Below are 20,250 nucleotides of genomic sequence, written 5' to 3'. Positions count from 1 at the left end.
GAGGATGTGTGTGTGTGTGTGTGGGGTGGGGGGGTACATTTATTCTTTGTCAGTTTTCAGTAGTAGCAGAACGTTTAGAAGAAGGTGGTGTTGGCAGCTTGAACTGAATCATGTCGAGGTGTCAAACATGATTTATTCTTTAGATCAGCTCATAGTCAGGTCCTGTGTGACTTACTGACTCATAACTTACTGCTTAAACTATGTCAGCTTATCTTTCCTGTAGAGTAAGTTATATTACAAAAGTTGAGGATTAAAGTTGTTATGCAAATGTCATTTTAAAATTGTACATAATAAGTAAGATTAGAAAAGTCCTGATGATCTTCTGGGTTTGCAGCTGTCCTGGCTGACGGAGCCAATAAAGTCTGTTCAAAACAGACAGTGAAGTGAAAGTATCACATTTTACTCCATGTGCAGTTTAGATTTACACACCTTGAGATCAAACATAAACCCAGTGGTAGCACACTTTGTTAGATGTTATACTCTCTAAGTGTTCCTGTGTCTGATCCACATAAACAGCCAGCTTCTACAACAGGTGAAGCAGCTATTGGACAACTCTGTAGTTGGAAACATTAGTGGACCAAAATATTTGGATTTCAGCTTTTCTGTTCATTTTTCAGAATATAATTTTATTCACCAGCTATTAAGACAAATTATTAGTTATTTTGCTTTGGATTATTTCTCACATCCTCACTTTGTGTCACTATGTGGAGGAAATGAAATGTTGCTGATCTGAAGATGCACGGATATAGTTTTTACTGGAGAGGACCTTAACTCACATAAACCTCCATTCAGTTTGTTAAAATGTTTCAGGGTCATTCATCGCAGCAGAGTAGGTCAAGGTTCACTCAATGTGAAGCCTTTTCAAAATAAAAGTCCTTTAGTGATAGCTTGTGCCACATATGAGCCTTTGTTCAACTAAAACAAGCAGAACAATGCTACGTATAACAGACCGTTGCTACGTATAACAGACCGTTGCTACGTATAACGACCGTTGCTACGTATAACAGACCGTTGCTACATATAACAGACCGTTGCTACGTATAACGACCGTTGCTACGTATAACAGACCGTTGCTACATATAGCAGACCGTTGCTACGTATATTAGACCGTTGCTACGTATAACAGGCCGTTGCTACATATAGCAGACCGTTGCTACGTATAATAGACTGTTGCTACGTATATCAGACCGTTGCTACGTATAATAGACCGTTGCTACGTATAGCAGACCGTTGCTACGTATAACAGACTGTTGCTACGTATAGCAGACCGTTGCTACGTATAGCAGACCGTTGCTACGTATAGCAGACCGTCGCTACGTATAACAGACCGTTGTTATGTATAACAGACCGTATAACAGACCGTCGCTACGTATAACAGACCATTGCTATGGGCGCAGCTCTGATGTCGGACTCTGGAGGACCATTTTTGTGTCTAAATATTGATTTCTTCAGTAAGTAGCCGTTTAATAGGTGGGATAATGTACAGCTAGCGAGTCATTGTTGTGAAAGAATCCCCTTCAGGGTGATGAGAGACCTGCAGCATCGCCCTGTCGGGGTTTCTTTCACAAAAATGACCCGCTAGCTGTACATTACATAAAAAATAGGAAACATAATAATAAAAGAATTGAGGCACGATATAAAATTAAGTCAAGGTGTCAAGCTCAACTCAAATTTAATGCCAATGAGGAGAGGTGGTCTTTAGCAGTGACTTAAAAGTTTCTAGGGTCTGAGCTCTAACTGGAGTATGATGATGCAAAAGTTCTGCTAGTTGAGGTGGCGCCAGGCCATTTAAAACCTTAAAAACAAGCAATAAAACCTTAAAGCCTACGAGTCAACTTCATTATGTGTGTTAAATGTGCATGTTTGGTTTCCACTAACAGACGTGTGAGTTTCTCACGTCTCAGTGTTCTGCATTTCTCAGCAAACAGCAGCAACCTGACCGCAGAGAGAACACCATCCCATCGTATAATTAATAATCTGCTTTCCTCCTGTTCACTTAAGCTGCCTCATGGTTCACAGGTTGAATATATTCCTTTTCCGTCATTACACCTGCAGACTCCTTGACATCCTGTCTCAGTGCACATAGATATTAACTGTTTTTCTCTTCTCTTTTTGAATGTTGGTTTGATACCAACAGCCGATAACACTAGTTTCTTATTCTTTTTTTAAAGTTTGTATAAGAACACAACTTTATTGTGCATTTACTGGCATTTGGCTCATCGTGCATATAAATAATTAAAGTAAATCTTGTCTTTAACAGCTTGGTATCTGTCTTCCACTTACTGACCACTGAGGAAAGACATCTTTAAAGACGGCGTTCTTCTTCAATGTAAGTAGAAGCAGTTTATTGATGTGACTGATGCTGTATACCTCCTGTGTACATTATTTTATTTGCTGACATGTTTTATTGTCTCACACACAGAGAGACGAGAGAAGCAGCTATGAGTTTAACTGCAGCAGCGAGTGGATTAGCTGTCTTCCTTCTCTCTGTGTCAGGTACTGTACATCTACAGTTACAGCCATCACATTCAAAGAGGCACTCTGGGGAATGTAAAAGAAGGCTGAAGGTCACAGGTGGAAATAAGTAGATCACAGTTGTGTGAAAGGAAAACTTCCCTGAAACGCTGCAAATATTAATTTTGTGTACAATTATGGAAACTCCCCAGACGTTAATATATATGTCTATATATATATATATATATATAGACATATATGTTTCTATTGAGTTTTCTGCAGACATGGCAAAGTCAAAGCGTCGGTGACAGAAAATAAAAACAGAGAAAAAGAACCACCCGCCAACCCCCCAATGATGGTCTTCGTCACACACAAAAAATTTATAATAATAACAAATAAATACATAAATAAATAAAAATAGGTCAAATGAAATGGAATGAAGCATATTGTTAAGTGGAAATAATGAAAATAGATGTAGTTCCAATTAAAGTAGGTGAGCTTTTTTTTAAATAGTTTTGGTTTGTTTTTGTGTCACTTGTAATAGATATTAACAAGCTCTTTTTTGCCAACGTCTTTTGCATAAAGTAGCTGTGTGCTAAACACTTTGACATGCTGTAAACTGAGAATATTATGGGTTTTTATTCATAACTCTTCCCTCTGGTCGCAGAAGCTCAAGCTCCTATGTGGCCGACGATTAGTTTCCATCTGCAGCTACTTTTATCAGTTTCTATTAGTTTTGAGGAGGGATATTAGTCTCACAGGGAACTTACTTACTGTCTCAACTTCTCTTTATTCATCACACATCTGCACCAAACCCTGCTAGTTCCTTCTGCCCTCTCTGACCTCAGTGTGATGTTTCCGTGCTCTGTGCTGATATCATCCACTTTTATCTTGTCTTTATATCATAGCTGCTCTAAACAGTTTCCTACACCTCGGTCTTTTGCTTTTTTAGTTTTCACAATTCACACTTAAGCAACCCGACCACACAGTGAACAGAGAAGAAACTAACCAAGAGAAGCTCAGACTCTCTAATAATTAATATAATGCCTCATCATTTATTATTTATGTATATTAATATATTCCACTCTTCCTTTGTACCGACTGTTTATAACTGAGTAAAGTTGTCTTTGGACTTCTCTATGCCAGCGATCCCTCTGGAAATAATGTCAAATTAATTAATTAAATTTAATAGTAGTTAGAAAGTGAGAAAAGTGTGTAAAATGTCTATAAGATACACTTTTCAGGCACTTTGTTGACATCTTTTTTTAAAGAATGAAGCAAAGTTAAAACATCCAGAAGTAACACACAGTCCTGTGTCCCAATAACCATAAATTATAATAAACAACTGATAAAGTTCTATATTCCAGTTCAGTTCTACTTAGATAGATGCATGATGAGGAACCTTTTTATGACAATGACTGCAGATAATTAATCTGATAATTGAGGATCTTCAAGCTTTCCTTTACCCCAAATCATATTGGTAGTATGATCCACTTTGTCTTATTAACTGACTGTTAACAAACTTCTGAGTGTGGTTCCTGATGTGCTCTGTGTTACAGTGATGCAGGGTCAGGATGAAGGCTGGAGAGTGACTTACACTTCTACTGAGGTCTGTGCCTTTAAAGGATCAACAGTGGAAATAAGCTGCAGCTACACATACCCATCCAGAGGAGATGACCGTTGACAGATTAAAGGTCTACGAGTCTAATAACTGGGCTGAGCTGAAGTGTCAGAGCAGCTGTCATCCACCTGTCAACTACGCCTGGTACAGGAATGGACAGAAAAAGAAAGAAACATCTGGTTCTTATTCAGGCTACTGTGATCATGCAGACAGCTTTTCCTGTGCAGTAAGACGTCCCCTCTCCTCCAGTGTGTAAGTTTACTTCCAGTTTTCCAATGACATAACACCATCTGGTGGAGGCTTGTTTGTAATGAACCTTAACTGCATGCAACTCAGTGGTATTTGGTGATTGATTGTGCAGAATTGGATACAAAACAAATTGTTATGAGATTGTAGACCGGTTGCTAATTATCTCTTCAGTCTTCACTATAAAATTAAAACAGCTCAAACTGGAAATTTAGTCAAACCAGATTTGTCATCATGTCGTTAGACTGAGAGTTGTTTTCGAAACATTTGTGCCGATCATCATAGAAATTGCCTGAATATCTGTTCTTGTATGTTTAGTTGATTTACTTTTCTTAGTAAATGTGTTGTTCTGCAACCTTGTCCCTTAATTTCAGATGTAAAACACTTCATGGGTCCAGGTTTTATCTCACATTGTTTTTATTCTGGTCCATCAACAAACACACGAGAGAAAAGAAATCAGATGTTTTCCAAGTTTCCAAGAATTACAACATCTGTCTGATCAAGTTTCATTGTGGAAGTGATGATGTCAGAAAATATTACAGGAGGAAAAATCATGTCTGACATTTTCATTGTTTAATGATTCATGTATCTTCTTTACCCACCAGATGTCATCAGTAGACATGGCAGTGTCCAGAGACAGTGAACCAGGTCTCCTGTTTTCAGCACTGCTGAACTGTTGGACTTATTGAGTCTTTATGTCTCTGATATTTATGTGCTTTAGATTTTCTGTTTGATTTTAAAATAAGAGGAACATCCTACTACAGCAGCTGCAGCCTTCATAAATGAGAATGAGAAAAGATGACCACTCTCCTTCAGTGTGTGTTTACTCCACTGCATCAGTAAAACTAGTATCCAAGGTAACAGGACGCCATGTAAACTGGGGAAAAAAAGGTTCGGAAACTTGTGTTTGGTGGATTATTTCTCTGTTGTTACAATGCTAATGGTCATTGTATTTTACATGGTTGGAAAGCCTGTTTATTTACCTTCACAATGATGTCCAACTTGTAAGGATCATACATTTGTGGGATGAGCAGCACAGCTGATTATGTGGGTGGCGCCCAAGAAAAATTTGCCAAAATGCTCTGCCAATGGTAAACAGTGTATTCTCATAAGGCTACAAGGAAGCCTGCAATGACTGGCTTGTCATCATTGAAGGCCATCTCAATGCAGTGAGATATCAGGATGAGATTCTGCAGCCAGTGGCGATCCCATATCTCCACAATCTGGCACCTAACTTCATCCTCCAAGATGACAACACTCGCTTGAGGAGGAGGTGCCAGGCTGTTGTGGCTGTGTATGGATCTTCCACCGCTACTGAGGCTCCTGACGGTGTATTAAATTAATAAAGTGTAAAATTGCCAATATGTCTTGTTTGTTACCATTGGCAGAGCATTTTGGCAAATTTTTCTTGGGCGCCACCCACATAATCAGCTGTGCTGCTCATCCCACAACTGTATGATCCTTACAAGTAGGACATCACTGTGAAGGTAAATAAACAGGCTTTCCAACCATGTAAAATACAATGACCATTAGCATTGTAACAACAGAAAAATAATCCACCAAACACAAGTTTCTGAACTTTTTTTCCTAGGTTAGTTTGTAGTACAGGAGGAGATCAAGCTCCACCACCCATTTGGTGTTTGTATTAACTATTGTCCATTTAAAATGTGTTCCACTCTGGAAACTCATCTTGAAATGAAATGTTAAATATGTTCATGTTTTCTCCTCCAGATGCTCCAGACCTTCCCTCAGTGTCAGTGAGTCCCTCTGGTGAGATAGTGGAGGGCAGTTCAGTGACTCTGACCTGTAGCAGTGATGCCAACCCAGCAGCTAACTACACCTGGTACAAGGAGAATGGAAATCCAGACCTTCCTCCTCTCAGTGAAGAACCACAGCCTGTCTTCAGCTTCATCCAGTCCTCCTACTCTGGAGAGTATGGCTGTTTAGCTGAGAACAAGCTGGGGGGGGGACATGGACGTACATCTCTAAAGTGGGATACACTGAAACAGATAGAGGTTTCCCTGATAGACTCAGGAAATATGGCATTATCTCTTATATGAAGAGCCAAGTTGTTTACAGGGTAACATTCACTTTTACCTAAATTCAGTTTATACCCAGACAATGTACCAAATGTAGCTTGCTGGCATAATGCTTAAAAGAAAACCTGAATCCGGCGTATATTTGTAAATGAGTGTCGACCCGAGATGAAACCGGTTTGGTCGTCGGAGATCACGTCATGCATTGTGGTTTGTAGTCGCAGGGCTAGAGCTTTGGTCAAGATCTTCCCATCACAATTTAGGAGGGAGATAGGTCGATATGAGCAAATGATAACAAACTATATTGAGTTTGGAGGTCAAGCTTTCTTTTATAGAGTTCAGGGGATGTGGAAAAAGAGTACTGAGCATCTACTGTATTTATTGATTTGATAAGCTGATCTTGTTTATGTCTTCGTATTTTATTAATTTCTGCTAAGTATGATATAATCTCCCCTCTAATTACAGCTTCCTGTGTTTCCCAGAGCAGTGATGGAGAAATTTTATCATTTTTATTAAATTCCATAAAACTATAAAAAATATTTTGCGATATCACTTCACAAAAAGCATTATCAGCCAGTAACGTTTTGTCTGACTTCCAGGGAGGGCGTTCCAAGTTGTTCAGAGGAAATGCGAGTTAATACATGTTTTAGTTTTTTTTTAAGGAAAAATGTTGAATTGCAGTGCTTTATGTTGAATAAACTTTATATATTATATTTTATTGAAATAAATTTCTAACTGAATCTTTTTGAAGTAGGCCTATTACTGCACATCTTTTTGCACATGCACACCTAACCCGGATATGATCATGATTAAGCTGGATACAACCATAAAGCCTCTGCAAGCTGCTGGTTAGCTTAGCACAAAGCCTGGAAACAGGGTAACAGCTAGCATACCAAGATATGAATTGTTAATTAGTGAGCTTTAGAGGTGTCGGTGGGCAAATTGAGTTACCTTTGGATAGCTAGCCAGGCTAGCTGTTTCCTCCTGTTTTCAATCTTGAGCCTATGCTAAGCTAAGCTAAGCTAAGCTAACTGGGTGCAGGTTCCAGCTCCATATTAACCGTGCAGACATGGTGGTTTCATTCTTCTCTTCTAACTCTCAGCAAGAAAGTGAATACGTGTATTTCCTAAAATGTTGAACTATAACTCTCAGTGATATTGACTATTTATAGAAATAATTGGTTAATACATGTTTTAAGGTTGTTTTAAAGGCAAATGTTAAATTTAAGTGTTTATGTTGAATATACTTTATACACTTAATATTTTATTCCAATAAATATCTTAATGAATTTTTTTGAAGTATTACTGCCTATCTTTTTACCCAGATATGACCATGGGGAGTCTAAAGCTGGAAGATCTCATACAACCATAAATGATGAGCAGCCCGGGCTGGGTGGTGTAATAATAACCCAGTCATTTAGAGCTGAGGAATCGGCGGCCATCTTGAATCTCCCTTTCTATTTCTGTCCCTGGCATCCCCTGGTTCACTGATCTGTTCTGCAGTAGTCCTCCCGACAACTTTAAGGTGACTATCTTTCTTTTTTTAAGTCTGATGTCTTAATCGATCCAACTTCAGTCCAGTTGGGAGTATCCAAATCACCATAAACACATAAAGTAATTAGAACATAACGTATACCAGTGGTTCCCAAACTTTTTCACGTCAACGGCCACTAAACTGACACAAATCAGACTGCGTACCATCATTTGATAAGATTCTGTCCCAGGTTCCCCCATCTGGTACGTTCTCTGCTTTTAGATGTGTTATTACAGAAAGAGTATGAAAGCCATGACCAGACTAGTCATACATTCTGTCATTGTGTTACTTATGGATGGAATTATAGTGACATTAAATGATTCCCCTTTTTGCTGGTGACCCTTTGGAACCCCTCACGGACGCCTGGAGGGAGGCGGGGGGGCAGTTGAATCAACACCTTAGTGACACTGTCAACAAGAACAGAACACACGTAGCAATAGTAATATTAACTGCTTGGAGATTGTATTGGATTACATTAAATTCATCAATTCACCAAATATCAGAATAATAGATGTTATTCTGTCTCAGCATACAGTGAAAAGCAGAATATTGGTATAATATAATATAATAATAATATAATAATGGTAGTAGTATTATGAAATTCCGTGATGAACCAGCTGATGATGTGAAGGCAGTTTTACAGCACAGCACCTAGACAGCCACAAATAGATATGGGACTCAGGCTCCTTGTAATGTCGGCACGCTGGCTTCACACACGCAGACACACGTGCAAGCAGACTCTGGGAAATGATGGCGCTCTGAGCTCATCGGTGGAAGGAGCAGCAATGAAGCTGTGTAACCGGAGACGAGACAGGCTTTGTTCACACTGCTGGTCGACGTGCTCGGTTCTGAACAGCTGCTGAAGTTGGATTCTTGGTTGTCAGTTTATATCTGTTCAAGGACAAAAAATTATGTTAGACGAGAGATTAAAGAGATTACCCATCTACCCTCACCCATCTACCCTAACCCATCTACCCTAACGCATCTACCCTAACCCATCTACCCTCACCCATCTACCCTAACCCATCTACCCTAACCCATCTACCCTAACGCATCTACCCTAACCCATCTACCCTCACCCATCTACCCTAACCCATCTACCCCCACCCATCTACCCCAACGCATCTACCCCAACGCATCTACCCTAACCCATCTACCCTAAACCATCTACCCTCACCCATCTACCCTAACCCATCTACCCTCACCCATCTACCCTAACCCATCTACCCTAACCCATCTACCCTCACCCATCTACCCTCACCCATCTACCCTCACCCATCTACCCTAACGCATCTACCCTAACCCATCTACCCTAACCCATCTACCCTAAACCATCTACCCTCACCCATCTACCCTAACCCATCTACCTTAACCCATCTACCCTAACCCATCTACCCTCACCCATCTACCCTAACCCATCTACCCTCACCCATCTACCCTAACCCATCTACCCTAACGCATCTACCCTAACCCATCTACCCTAACTCATCTACCCTAACGCATCTACCCTAACCCATCTACCCTAACCCATCTACCCTAACGCATCTACCCTAACCCATCTACTCTAACGCATCTACCCTAACCCAGGTATAAATGAAGTGAACGTCAGTTATTTTGTCTCGTTGAATCTAATTCTGGCTGATTCAGGAACTGAAGTGAAGACGTACAGAGACAAAACAACATCTTACAGGGTTATGTGCCAACTATTGTTGGCAGGGTCCGGTCACCTGAAGTCTCCTGAAGTCTTGTCATCACCGTGAGGTGAAACTTCAACCTTCAGACATGAATTTGTTTCCACACAATTCAGTTTTTCTTCCGAGTTTAGTCTTAGCTCAATGGAAGACATTTTAACATTTTACCACACAAGCTTATATTTTTGACTTTCCAGGAGTATATTTTTATTTTTATTTTAAATCTAAAAATGTCCAAAATGTCAAAAGTTTTTAATCCCAAATCACAGCATGGCTTTTTCTACGGTGTTCCTCAAGGTCTCGGTGTCTTAATGTGGTATTTTGGAGGGATTATTGATCATAAATTAAAATTAAAAATAAATTTAGCACCAAATCTGTATAACAAATTATATCAACCCAAAAAAATTGCTGCAACAACTTATGAGACATAATAGAGCATGGGGATGACCATCATATACTTCTAAAATAATGTTCTAAACCTTTATACACTCTCACTATTTATTTTTATTCATTTATTTATTTATCTATTTATCTATTAATTCTATTTCTGATTAATAACTAGAACAACTTGACACACAGTGCTGAGCTGCATCTCAAATTAATCTTCAGGTTCCATCTTTCAGATGATATACACCACTTCTGTGACATCTACTGTTGACCTGCTATCTCCCCCTAAAAAGGAAAATAACGGGTCTATTGTGGGTCTCAGAGGGTTAACCACTATACACCATTATTCTAGACCTGATGTTCATTGGTTGGGGTGTATTTTCTTATTATTTTTAAAGTCAGAATGTGTCATTAAAAGGTCAGTTAGAGTCTAGTTTCCAGGCAGAAGTCACATTTATAGCCTGAGTGAAGTGAGATCCATTTTTCTTTCCTTTCAAAGACAAAGAGTCTGTTACATGAAAATACTATCACTTTTTTCCACTATCATCCATTCAGATATTCTCATACTGCTACATGAGAAATGGTAATGAGATAATCACACACTTTAGAAATCTGCATATGTATCATATATTAGGAAGTAAAACTCAGATATAGGACTGCAGTGTGAACACGGCCACACGCACACAAACAGGATATGACCATGAGCTGTCTTTAGCCTTTTGATGAGTTGCAGGGCATTCCTGACCTCGCTGGTGCACGCTGACAAACAGCAGTGAGCTCATGGGGTGTAAATAGCACGGTGGGAGGGATGGAGCAGGACAGCTGGGGTATATAAAGGACAGAAGTCCTGTGTAATGTCCCAAACTACCCAATAGAAGACTGAAGAAGAGCCTCTGGAAGCTCTCAGTACTCTTCAACGGAGCCTTAAGATAAGATATATATATATATATATATATATATACAGAGAGAGAGAGAGAGAGGGAATCTGTTATTAAGAAACAGAGAATTGAAGCTCTGCAGGTTGCCCGGAGTTGAGCTTTTGTTAATAACTGTCCTCCGACGCTGAGATGATGTCCCAGCACCCAGCCCTGACCAGCCTGTTTGGCGATGACCCGTTCTTCAGCCAGGACCGGCTGCTGTGGCCGCTGCGTCACCAGGCGCTCTCCTCGCTGCAGCAAGACTTCTTCAACCAGAGAACGGCGCTGGCCGACAGCCTCCTGGGGGAGCTTCACGATGGGCCCCACCTGCTCAGCCAGCTGCCCCTCATCTCCTCCACTATGGCCAGGTATGTACAGGAAATGTGGAACTCAGTAGTGGTCACACCTGATCAGCTCTGTTCTAGGGCTTTTACAAACCTACCATTGGTCCGATAACAGTAAAAAAACAGTGATTGTCCAGCTTACTTCGAAAGGAAGTCCCTTTATTAAGACATGGATAACACCAAGGATGTTTAATTCACAATCAGAGAGCCTTGGATGTTTCCCAGACTGCCATCCTACATCGAGGACTTCCTTTCTAAGTCAGCTGGACAGTTTTTTATCCTTATTTGACTACTTGCCTGATCCTTGAAGAGCAACACATTCTCACTCCCAGCTGGTCAAATAGGCTACCGCCGCTTGGTCAGCGGCCCTCAGCATTGGAGACCGGCACACGGGGAACCCCTCTAGCGTTACTGTTGGACGGACCGAGGACGCTCGTTACATGCATAGCGCCCTTTCAAAATAAACTTCTGTTTTCACAGGAAATTAGATTTAGGCAACACAACCAGTGGGTTCCGATCCACGTACTTCTTGAAGTACACTTCAATGTAGTGCACTGTGTGCACTCTGTACTTACTTGAGTAGTGCGTGAATTTCAACGGGGTTGAATCGTCTCAAATCGAATACTCTGCGCAGCACTTACCGGAAATGACAATCGCAACATTTCACCGCGGCTTGCTACCCGCCAAAATATCTTCTTCTTCTTCGGGGTTTTACGGCAGCTGGCATCCTTTGTGTTGCACTGCTGCCTCCTTCAGGTTTTACCCGTCCACTACCTGCCAAAATATCTGCCTGCTTTGTTGATCAAGAATGCACAGCAAGGTGGAAATTACGTTTCCTATGTCATTGCCTACCATGTGTCCTGCTGTTGGCTGAAAATGCACTGGTATGTTTACGTATTGTATTGTTTTATTCTGTTATCTACGTAGCCCATAGACATCTATAAGGTACGTTGTTCAGCACCGCAAAAGCTCCTGCATCATCTGCCGCCATTTTCACATGATTGAATAGTGGTCGTGGTCCCGCCCCTTCCGCTACGTAACCAAGATGGCGACAATTGAGTGTGAAGGGTGTCCAGCGTTCCACACTCAACAATTTGACCGTTTTGAGTACAACATCCGGGTACTTCGAGTGCATTTTGCCATACTACACAGTGTGAACGCACTTATGCACTCAAAAAGTGTAAGTACGGAAGTACGCGGATTGGAACACACTGAACCACTTAGGTAGGGTCAGGAAACGGTCGTGGTTGACTTTAGCGACTCGCGTGACTCACGGAGCTGACAATACCGACGAGTCACGTGACTAAAGATTGACGTGACAGAATAAGTCGACGTTGCTTTTAGTTTTTTAGCTCACAGGACACGAACAGAGGTCTCCTGGTTCAAAGTCTTGTGTTTGTTTCTTGATTATCTATAGTTGGTTTGCTCTGGTCAGAATCAGAGGATGAGTTGGTGAAGCGGATATGGTTCGTGAATCATTCTTCGGCTCGCTGCTAGCAACTGATTTCACTAGTCTGCATTCCCAGTGTGCAACTCCCACCTGTCTACAGGCTCAAGCTTACAGTGTTTGCCTTGTTGGGTCGGATCGAGGTTGGATCACGTTCCTACCACAAACAAACCGCTCCAGAATTTATTTGCGATTGGACCGAGACACTTACTCTTAAAGCTGCAGTAGTCAGTATATTTTTGGCATCATTGGGCTAAAATCCCATAATAACCTTTCAGCATATTATAATCCAAGTGTTCTGAGAGAAAACTAGACTTCTGCTCCTCCTCATGGCTGTTTTCAGGGTTTAGAACATCTAGCATAGTGACAGGAGACTTTGACCAATCACAGGTCATTTCAGAGAGAATCAGCATTCCTATTGGCTGTTCATTCAACGGAGGCAGCTGTCAATCACTCACTGACAGCCCGGACACAGCAGGAACGTCAGGAGTGCGTGGTGGCTGCGTGGCGTGGCGGGTGCGTGATTCACGCGTCAGCCGTTCACACAGCTGCATTTCAGCTGCGTGTCTGCTGCATTTCTACTGCTGCAGCTGCTGCTGTCAGCCCTTTCTTTCTTCATAGAGTTTGCCTTTTAATGGCCATTTCATTTCATTATAAATATCATTTATATTTATTTTACACCGAGAAAGGTTAAGAAACGTGTGGTAATTTGTAAATAAAAGTAATAATCCACAATTAAAACCCCGTACTATATTCATTCATGGAGCTCTCCAAGTCACTGCATGTTCTAGAACACTGTCCGGCACATATTTCAGAATAAAAGCCTTTTGTTAACAAATGAAGGAATTCTGTCCGCAGAAATCACTACTATTGGTTTTGTGTTATTAGTCCTACTTGTATTAGTTATTACAGCTGCTGGGCTATTATTGTGGCTGCTTCTCTCTCTCTCTCTCTCTCTCTCTCTCTCTCTCTCTCTCTCTCTGTCTCTCTCTCTCTCTCTATCTATCCCCCCAGCCGGTCTCGGCAGATGGCCGCCCGCCCTGCGCCCGGTCCTGCTTCAGGTTTCTTCCCACTAATCGGGGAGTTTTTCCTGGCCACAGCGCACTTGGTGGATCTTGTTGGGTCTCTAAACTATGGTGTACGGTCTAAGACCTGCTCTATATATAAAGCGTCTTAAGATAACTTCTGTTGTGATTTGACGCTATACAAAAATAAATTGAATTGAATTGAATTGAATCGAATAGAAAAAACGGTTGAGGGCTTTTATTTTGAAATGAAAGCAGGAAGTGTTGATTTAAAAATAAGTCTTTACTTTTTTTTCATCTCCGTAACATATTTTACAGATAGACATCGAAACTGTAGTAATGTAGCTGATATGATGTTGATATAGAGTCAATAGATCACTTTCACTGTCTGTTGTTGCTGTGAACCGTGCAGCGCGCGTCAAAAAAAGGCGAGACTTCTATTCTCTAGAAGACGCGCGTTTTACGCGGGCAGTGTGGCTGCTCTAACCTGTTAACACGGAGGCCGAAATAAAAAACAACAGGTAACGCAGCCGCCACGCGCTGCTGACGTTCCTGGTGTGTCCGGGCTGTTACTCTGATCAAACAGTCAAACTAGTCATAACTTACTATAATGCTTATTTCTCTCCTCAGATGTTCTCAGAAACATCTTGTAGTGTACTGTTTAGCTGTAAAATGAGAAAGTCTGTGCTCTGGCTGGTGGGCAGTGCTTGGTGTTTCCTCAACTGATCTCAACATGGCTGCCGGGTCACAAACTTTCTATACTCTAATCTGCATACTCCAGCTTTAAAGGTCTTGGTGTGGTTCTTTTGGTCGGCACACGAGTATGATTGCTCAGATTTGCCCAAACGAATCGTACCAACGAACCAGTCTGATTCGACGGGGCTAAACGACGGCCGGATTGAAAACGCCCTCAGACAGCGGCGGTGGCGTCACAGAGCTGATTCTGATCCAGATTGTGATTCTCTTTCAGGCGGAGTGATGGTACAGAGAAGCAGAGAGAGACTCCCAGCACAGAGCTGCACAAGGACACTCAGCAGGCCACAGAAAACAACGGCGACCTCCTGGTGACCCTAGACGCTCGCGGTTACGCCCCCAATGACATCACCGTCAAACTGGAGGGGCGCAGCCTGGCGGTGGTGGCCATGAAGCAGGCCGGAGCAGAAGAAAGCCAGTCCTGCTCCTCCTCCTCCTCCTGTGCCTCCTCCTGCTCCTCGGCCTCGTCCCGGATGGGATTCGTCCAGAAGATCGACCTTCCCGCTCACCTGGATCTGTCCGGCCTCTCCTGTTCCCTGATGGACGGCGGACAGCTACGCATCCACGCCCCCGTGGCCAAGCAGCCAATCAGCGAGGAGAAAGAGGTGCCCATTCGGTTCAGGACCTCGCTGGAATTTCCCATTAAGGACAAGACAGAGGAGGAACTCACAGACTGAATGACATCCCCTTTTTAAATAAATACATGCGTTTATGCCCACACACGCGCGCGCGCGCGCGCACACACACACACACACACACACACACACACACACACACACACACACACACACACACACACACACACACACACACACACACACACACACACACACACACACACACACACACACACACACACACACACAAAAACACACACACACACACACACACACTTCCACTTAAAGACTGTCCATAATGAGTCATGTTTACCAAAATGAAATGAATATTTATTTTATAATTATTTGCAAACTGTATAAACTGTTGAAATAAAAAGTGTCTGATTTTCAGAAAATTATGTTCTTTTTGTACAGTGGTGCACGTTTAATAAAAAAAATAGATTTATAATAATAATAAATTACTACTTTAGTGACCAATAGATGATGTCAGCAGCCGATTTACACAAAGGATGGACGAGGAGGAGAGAGAGAGCGAGGGAATCTGAAAGTGGGAAAAAAAAGAGACGAGTCCTAAATGCCTGCAGTATGTTAAACTCCCCTCAGGTGTGTTGTATCTACCATAGGGGCTTCTTAGAGAGCACTTTATCATGTTGTATCTACCATAGGGGCTTCTAGAGGGCACTTTATCATGTTGTATCTACCATTGGGGCACCTTAGAGGGCACTTTATCGTGTTTTATCTACCATTGGGGCACCTTAGAGGGCTCTTTGTCGTGTTTCATCTACCATAGAAGTACCTTAGAGGGCACTTTATCATGTTTTATCCACCATAGGGGCACCTTAAAGAGTACTTTATCATGTTTTATATACCATAGGGGCACCTTAGAGGGCACTTTATTGTGTTTTATCTACCATAGGGGCACCTTAGAGGGCACTTTATCGTGTTTTATCTACAATAGGGGCACCTTAGAGGGCACTTTATCGTGTTTTATCTACCATAGGGGGCACCTTAGAGGGCACTTTATTGTGTTTTATGTACAATAGGGGCACCTTAGAGGGCACTTTATTGTGTTTTATCTACCATAGAGGCACCTTAGAGGGCACTTTATCGTGTTTTATCTACCATAAGGGCACCTTAGAGGGCACTTTATCATGTTTTATCTACCATAGGGGGCACCTTAGAGGGCACTTTATCATGTTTTATCCACCATAGGGGCACCTTAAAGGGCACTTTATTGTGTTTTATCCACCATAGGGGCACCTTAAAGGGTACTTTATCATGTTTTATATACCATAGGGGCACCTTAGAGGGCACTTTATTGTGTTTTATCTACCATAGGGGCACTTTATTGTGTTTTATCTACAATAGGGGCACCTTAGAGGGCACTTTATCGTGTTTTATCTACCATAGGGGCACCTTAGAGAGCACTTTATCATGTTTTATCTACCATAGGAGCACCTTAAAGGGCACTTTATCATGTTTTATCTACCATAGAGGCACCTTAGAGGGCACTTTATTGTGTTTTATCTACCATAGGGGCACTTTATTGTGTTTTATCTACAATAGGGGCACCTTAGAGGGCACTTTATCGTGTTTTATCTACCATAAGGGCACCTTAGAGGGCACTTTATTGTGTTTTATCTACCATAGGGCACCTTAGAGGGCACTTTATCGTGTTTTATCTACCATAGGGGCACCTTAGAGGGCACTTTATCGTGTTTTATCTACCATAGGGGCACCTTAGAGGGCACTTTATCGTGTTTTATCTACCATAGGGGCACCTTAGAGGGCACTTTATCATGTTTTATCCACCATAGGGGCACCTTAGAGAGCACTTTATCATGTTTTATCTACCATAGGAGCACCTTAAAGGGCACTTTATCATGTTTTATCTACCATAGGGGCACCTTAGAGGGCACTTTATCGTGTTTTATCTACCATAGGGGCATCCAATACTTTATAAATGACACCAAATAAATGCATTTAGGTGGAGCTAACGGTCTCTCTCATTGTTTTCATTTCCTCTCATCAGTAAAACAATATGAACTTAGGCAGAGACGAACTTAGGTGTTTTTCCTCTCATCAATAAAACAAACAGAATGGACGCCAGCCTTTCATAGATTCAATCAGAATACAAACATTCAGACTCCCTCGTGTGGCTCTAAGGTGTACTGCAGATAGAAATGTTAAAGGGCCTACAGTATACTGTATGTACGACAGTGACACCTGTGGCCATTATGTCAACGACAGTCAGCGTCCTGTTGCTCAAGCTTGTGTTTGCTCTACGTAGTACGCGAGTGAGCATCGGTCAAAACAGTGCGGCAACACACAAGACTGGCTGTAATTGACAGGCATCGTGTTGATTAACGTTAGCAACATTAGCAGCTAAAACCACAATATCAGTATTTATTACACGGCTGTGTTGAATACTCGATTCTGATTGGTCCATCACAGCGTTCTACTTTCTGATATGTCTTTATAACAGACCGTTGCTACGTATAACAAACCGTTGCTATGTATAACAGACCGTTGCTACGTATAACAGCCCGTCGCTACATATAGCAGACCGTCGCTGTGTATATCAGACCGTCGCTACGTAAATCAGACCGTCGCTACGTATAACAGACCGTCGCTATGTATAGCAGACCGTTGCTACGTATAGCAGACCGTTGCTATGTAAAGCAGACCGTCGCTACGTATAACAGACCGTCGCTATGTAAAGCAGACCGTTGCTATGTATAGCAGACCGTTGCTACGTATAAAAGACCGTTGCTATTGGCGCAGCTCTGATGTCGGACTCTGGAGGACTGTTTCTGTGTCAAATTATTGATTTCTTCAGCAAGTAGCCGTGTAATAAGCGTGATAATGTACAGCTAGCGGGTCATTGTTGAGAAAGAATCCTCGACGGGGCGATGCTGCACCCGTCCCACCGTGAACCGAAGGCCCGATCCTGATCCTAGTCCCCCCACCCGGTCACATTCCTTTTTTGCCAGACGGGCTTCACTGGACTTTTTTGTGCTCTCCATTTCTAACTGAACGTTATATGGCTGCACACGTTAGTCCTGTAAGCGGAGCTGAAATTGAATGCACAACGTCACATCTGTTGGATTTACCTGGAAAAAAGTCTGTCATTCTTCACATTAAAAGCCATCTACAGGCTGAGAGAGGAAGGTGTCCTTGTTTAGGTTACAACCAGTTCACATATTGGCAATAAAAAATGATTAAAAACCTTTATACGTGTAAAAACTTACGTACAGACCTTTTAAATAAAAGACTATGGAAGAAGTTCTGCAACTTATCTGGCGACACTAGTAAAATGTCCTGCGACCCAGCTGTGGGTTCCGACCCAGTCTTTGGGAATGACTGTATTATACATGACGTACTATGGTACAGCCTCTCCCAGCTGCTAGCGTGGCTGTAGACTCTTAGTATCGTTACAGTGCCGGTCGTCCTGCTGCTTACTGTCGTTGGAGTCCTCCTTGGTCGCGACGTGACGACACATCCGCTTGTTCAGCCATGAACCACATCAGTGGAGAAGCAGAGGAGGGATTTCAGGCACAACTTCACCGACTTTAAGATGTATGGAGATGGGAGAAGTCTGAGGAGGTCAAAACCCCAGCAACATTTGTTGTGTACGCAACAACTTTATTATCCGACCAACGCGTTTCTCCTGGTGGCCTTCATCAGGGTCATCCACCAGTTCTTCTGTATACTAACGGCGTCGCTGGAGTTTTGACCTCTTCATGATCTACAACATTAACATTATGGTTCCCTTATAGCATTGGGATTAAACGTGAAATATTGTTAAATAGGTGCGTTTGCTTTTCACTTCAACAATAAATCCTCTGCCTCCTGCTCCTACTAGTCTGAGCTGACGGACCAGATGCGTTCACGGTCAGTAGGTAGTGTCCGTCGTCCGACTATCGATTGATAACACGCCGCTGATACGCCAAAATGAACAAAATGGGTCAATTCTTTTTATTTATTACTTAAAGGCTACATGCCTCTGTTTTTTGTAATGTTCAAATGTTTTTAATAAAAGTGTGTGTTGAATTACAGGGGATTTATTGTTGTTTTGTTTTTACCGTGGTATCAAATTGGGTATCCAGAATCGTGGAAATTCACTGGTATTGGTATCGACTACTAGATTTCTAGTACCGTGACACCCCTAATGGCTACGTTTCCTTTTGTTCAGTTCCTGCAGTGAAAAGGAGACAACTGTGTTCTCAGAGTCTCTGACAACCCTGTTGTCTCCTCTATTACCAGTGATTCTAAATCGATTACTAGTTCCATCTATCGGACTTGTATATTACTACTTCCCACTTGTTACTGCATAATGAATGCTTTATAATTTGAAGAGTTAGAGCTACTGGCTCTGACCATAGACTGTAGAGGAGTCATTCTCTATTTGGGGGTACATTTCATGTCCATTGACGATATTTTTTTCTAACTATTTCCTTCAAAAATATCAGATTTGACAGATTAAGGTAAAAGCATTTTGTAAGATCGGACACACATTTAGTGTTTCATTTAGCTTGAAACTGTCATGATGTTCCTAAATTAACAGTTTTTGCAATATCCATTTTTAAATTCAGAATAATGATTTAAAACCATTAAAGTTAATATCTATTCATTTATTTAAAGATTTATTGAAAAAGTAAATGTAATTGAGTTTCACATTTGAATAATATAAATATCTCAGTTTATTAATGTCCGCAAAGGTTCTGTCAACTATGTTACAAACAGAACACCCCCCTACAAGTAAAAGATAGTTTGTCCAAAAACCATGTGACCAGCATCACAGGATGTCAATTCTCTCAACGGTGGCCATTTTTAATACATTCTGGTGTCCTCTCATTTTTTAAATATTTGATCTGTAATAGCACGTTGTCAAGGAGTATATTAATCAGTTATTAATGAGTAGGGCCAACTCATGAGTGATGTAGTTTACGTGACCCTACTGGGACCACTGGGGAAATAGAATACGAGTTAATATTAATAATATAATATTAGGAAGGAATATTTGAACTTAAACCAGTGATGCTTTTTTGAGAAAGTACACAACTTCTTTGTTCATGTGAAATGTACCCCCAATTATAGAATGACCCAAATAAAGATGGACGACATGACAGCTCCTCAAAAGTGAAGCCGAAACATCTGGATTGCCCCGTGGTGGCCG

The 20,250-nt window shown here is 41.6% G+C and overlaps 1 protein-coding gene across 1 annotated transcript; it reads left to right on the top strand.

Annotated features, from left to right (window-relative positions):
- The first annotated feature begins 10,821 nt into the window (after nt 1–10,821).
- Nucleotides 10,822–15,466, top strand: hspb9 (heat shock protein, alpha-crystallin-related, 9). Its single transcript, XM_074655010.1, has 2 exons — nt 10,822–11,253; nt 14,672–15,466. The coding sequence occupies exons 1-2, from the start codon at nt 11,036–11,038 to the stop codon at nt 15,129–15,131; spliced, it is 678 nt and encodes a 225-aa protein (XP_074511111.1). The 5' UTR covers nt 10,822–11,035; the 3' UTR covers nt 15,132–15,466.
- The last annotated feature ends 4,784 nt before the right edge of the window (nt 15,467–20,250 follow it).

This window comes from Sebastes fasciatus, chromosome 13 (genome assembly GCF_043250625.1).
Source record: "Sebastes fasciatus isolate fSebFas1 chromosome 13, fSebFas1.pri, whole genome shotgun sequence".
NCBI lineage: Eukaryota > Metazoa > Chordata > Actinopteri > Perciformes > Sebastidae > Sebastes > Sebastes fasciatus.
This window is presented reverse-complemented; position numbering and strand designations above follow the sequence as displayed.

Excerpts from the sequence above, each read along its gene's own strand:
- hspb9 (XM_074655010.1), top strand. The coding sequence starts at position 11,036 with ATGATGTCCCAGCACCCAGCCCTGACCAGCCTGTTTGGCGATGACCCG. Across the intron at positions 11,254-14,671 it reads ATCTCCTCCACTATGGCCAG|GCGGAGTGATGGTACAGAGA; the intron begins GTATGTACAGGA and ends ATTCTCTTTCAG.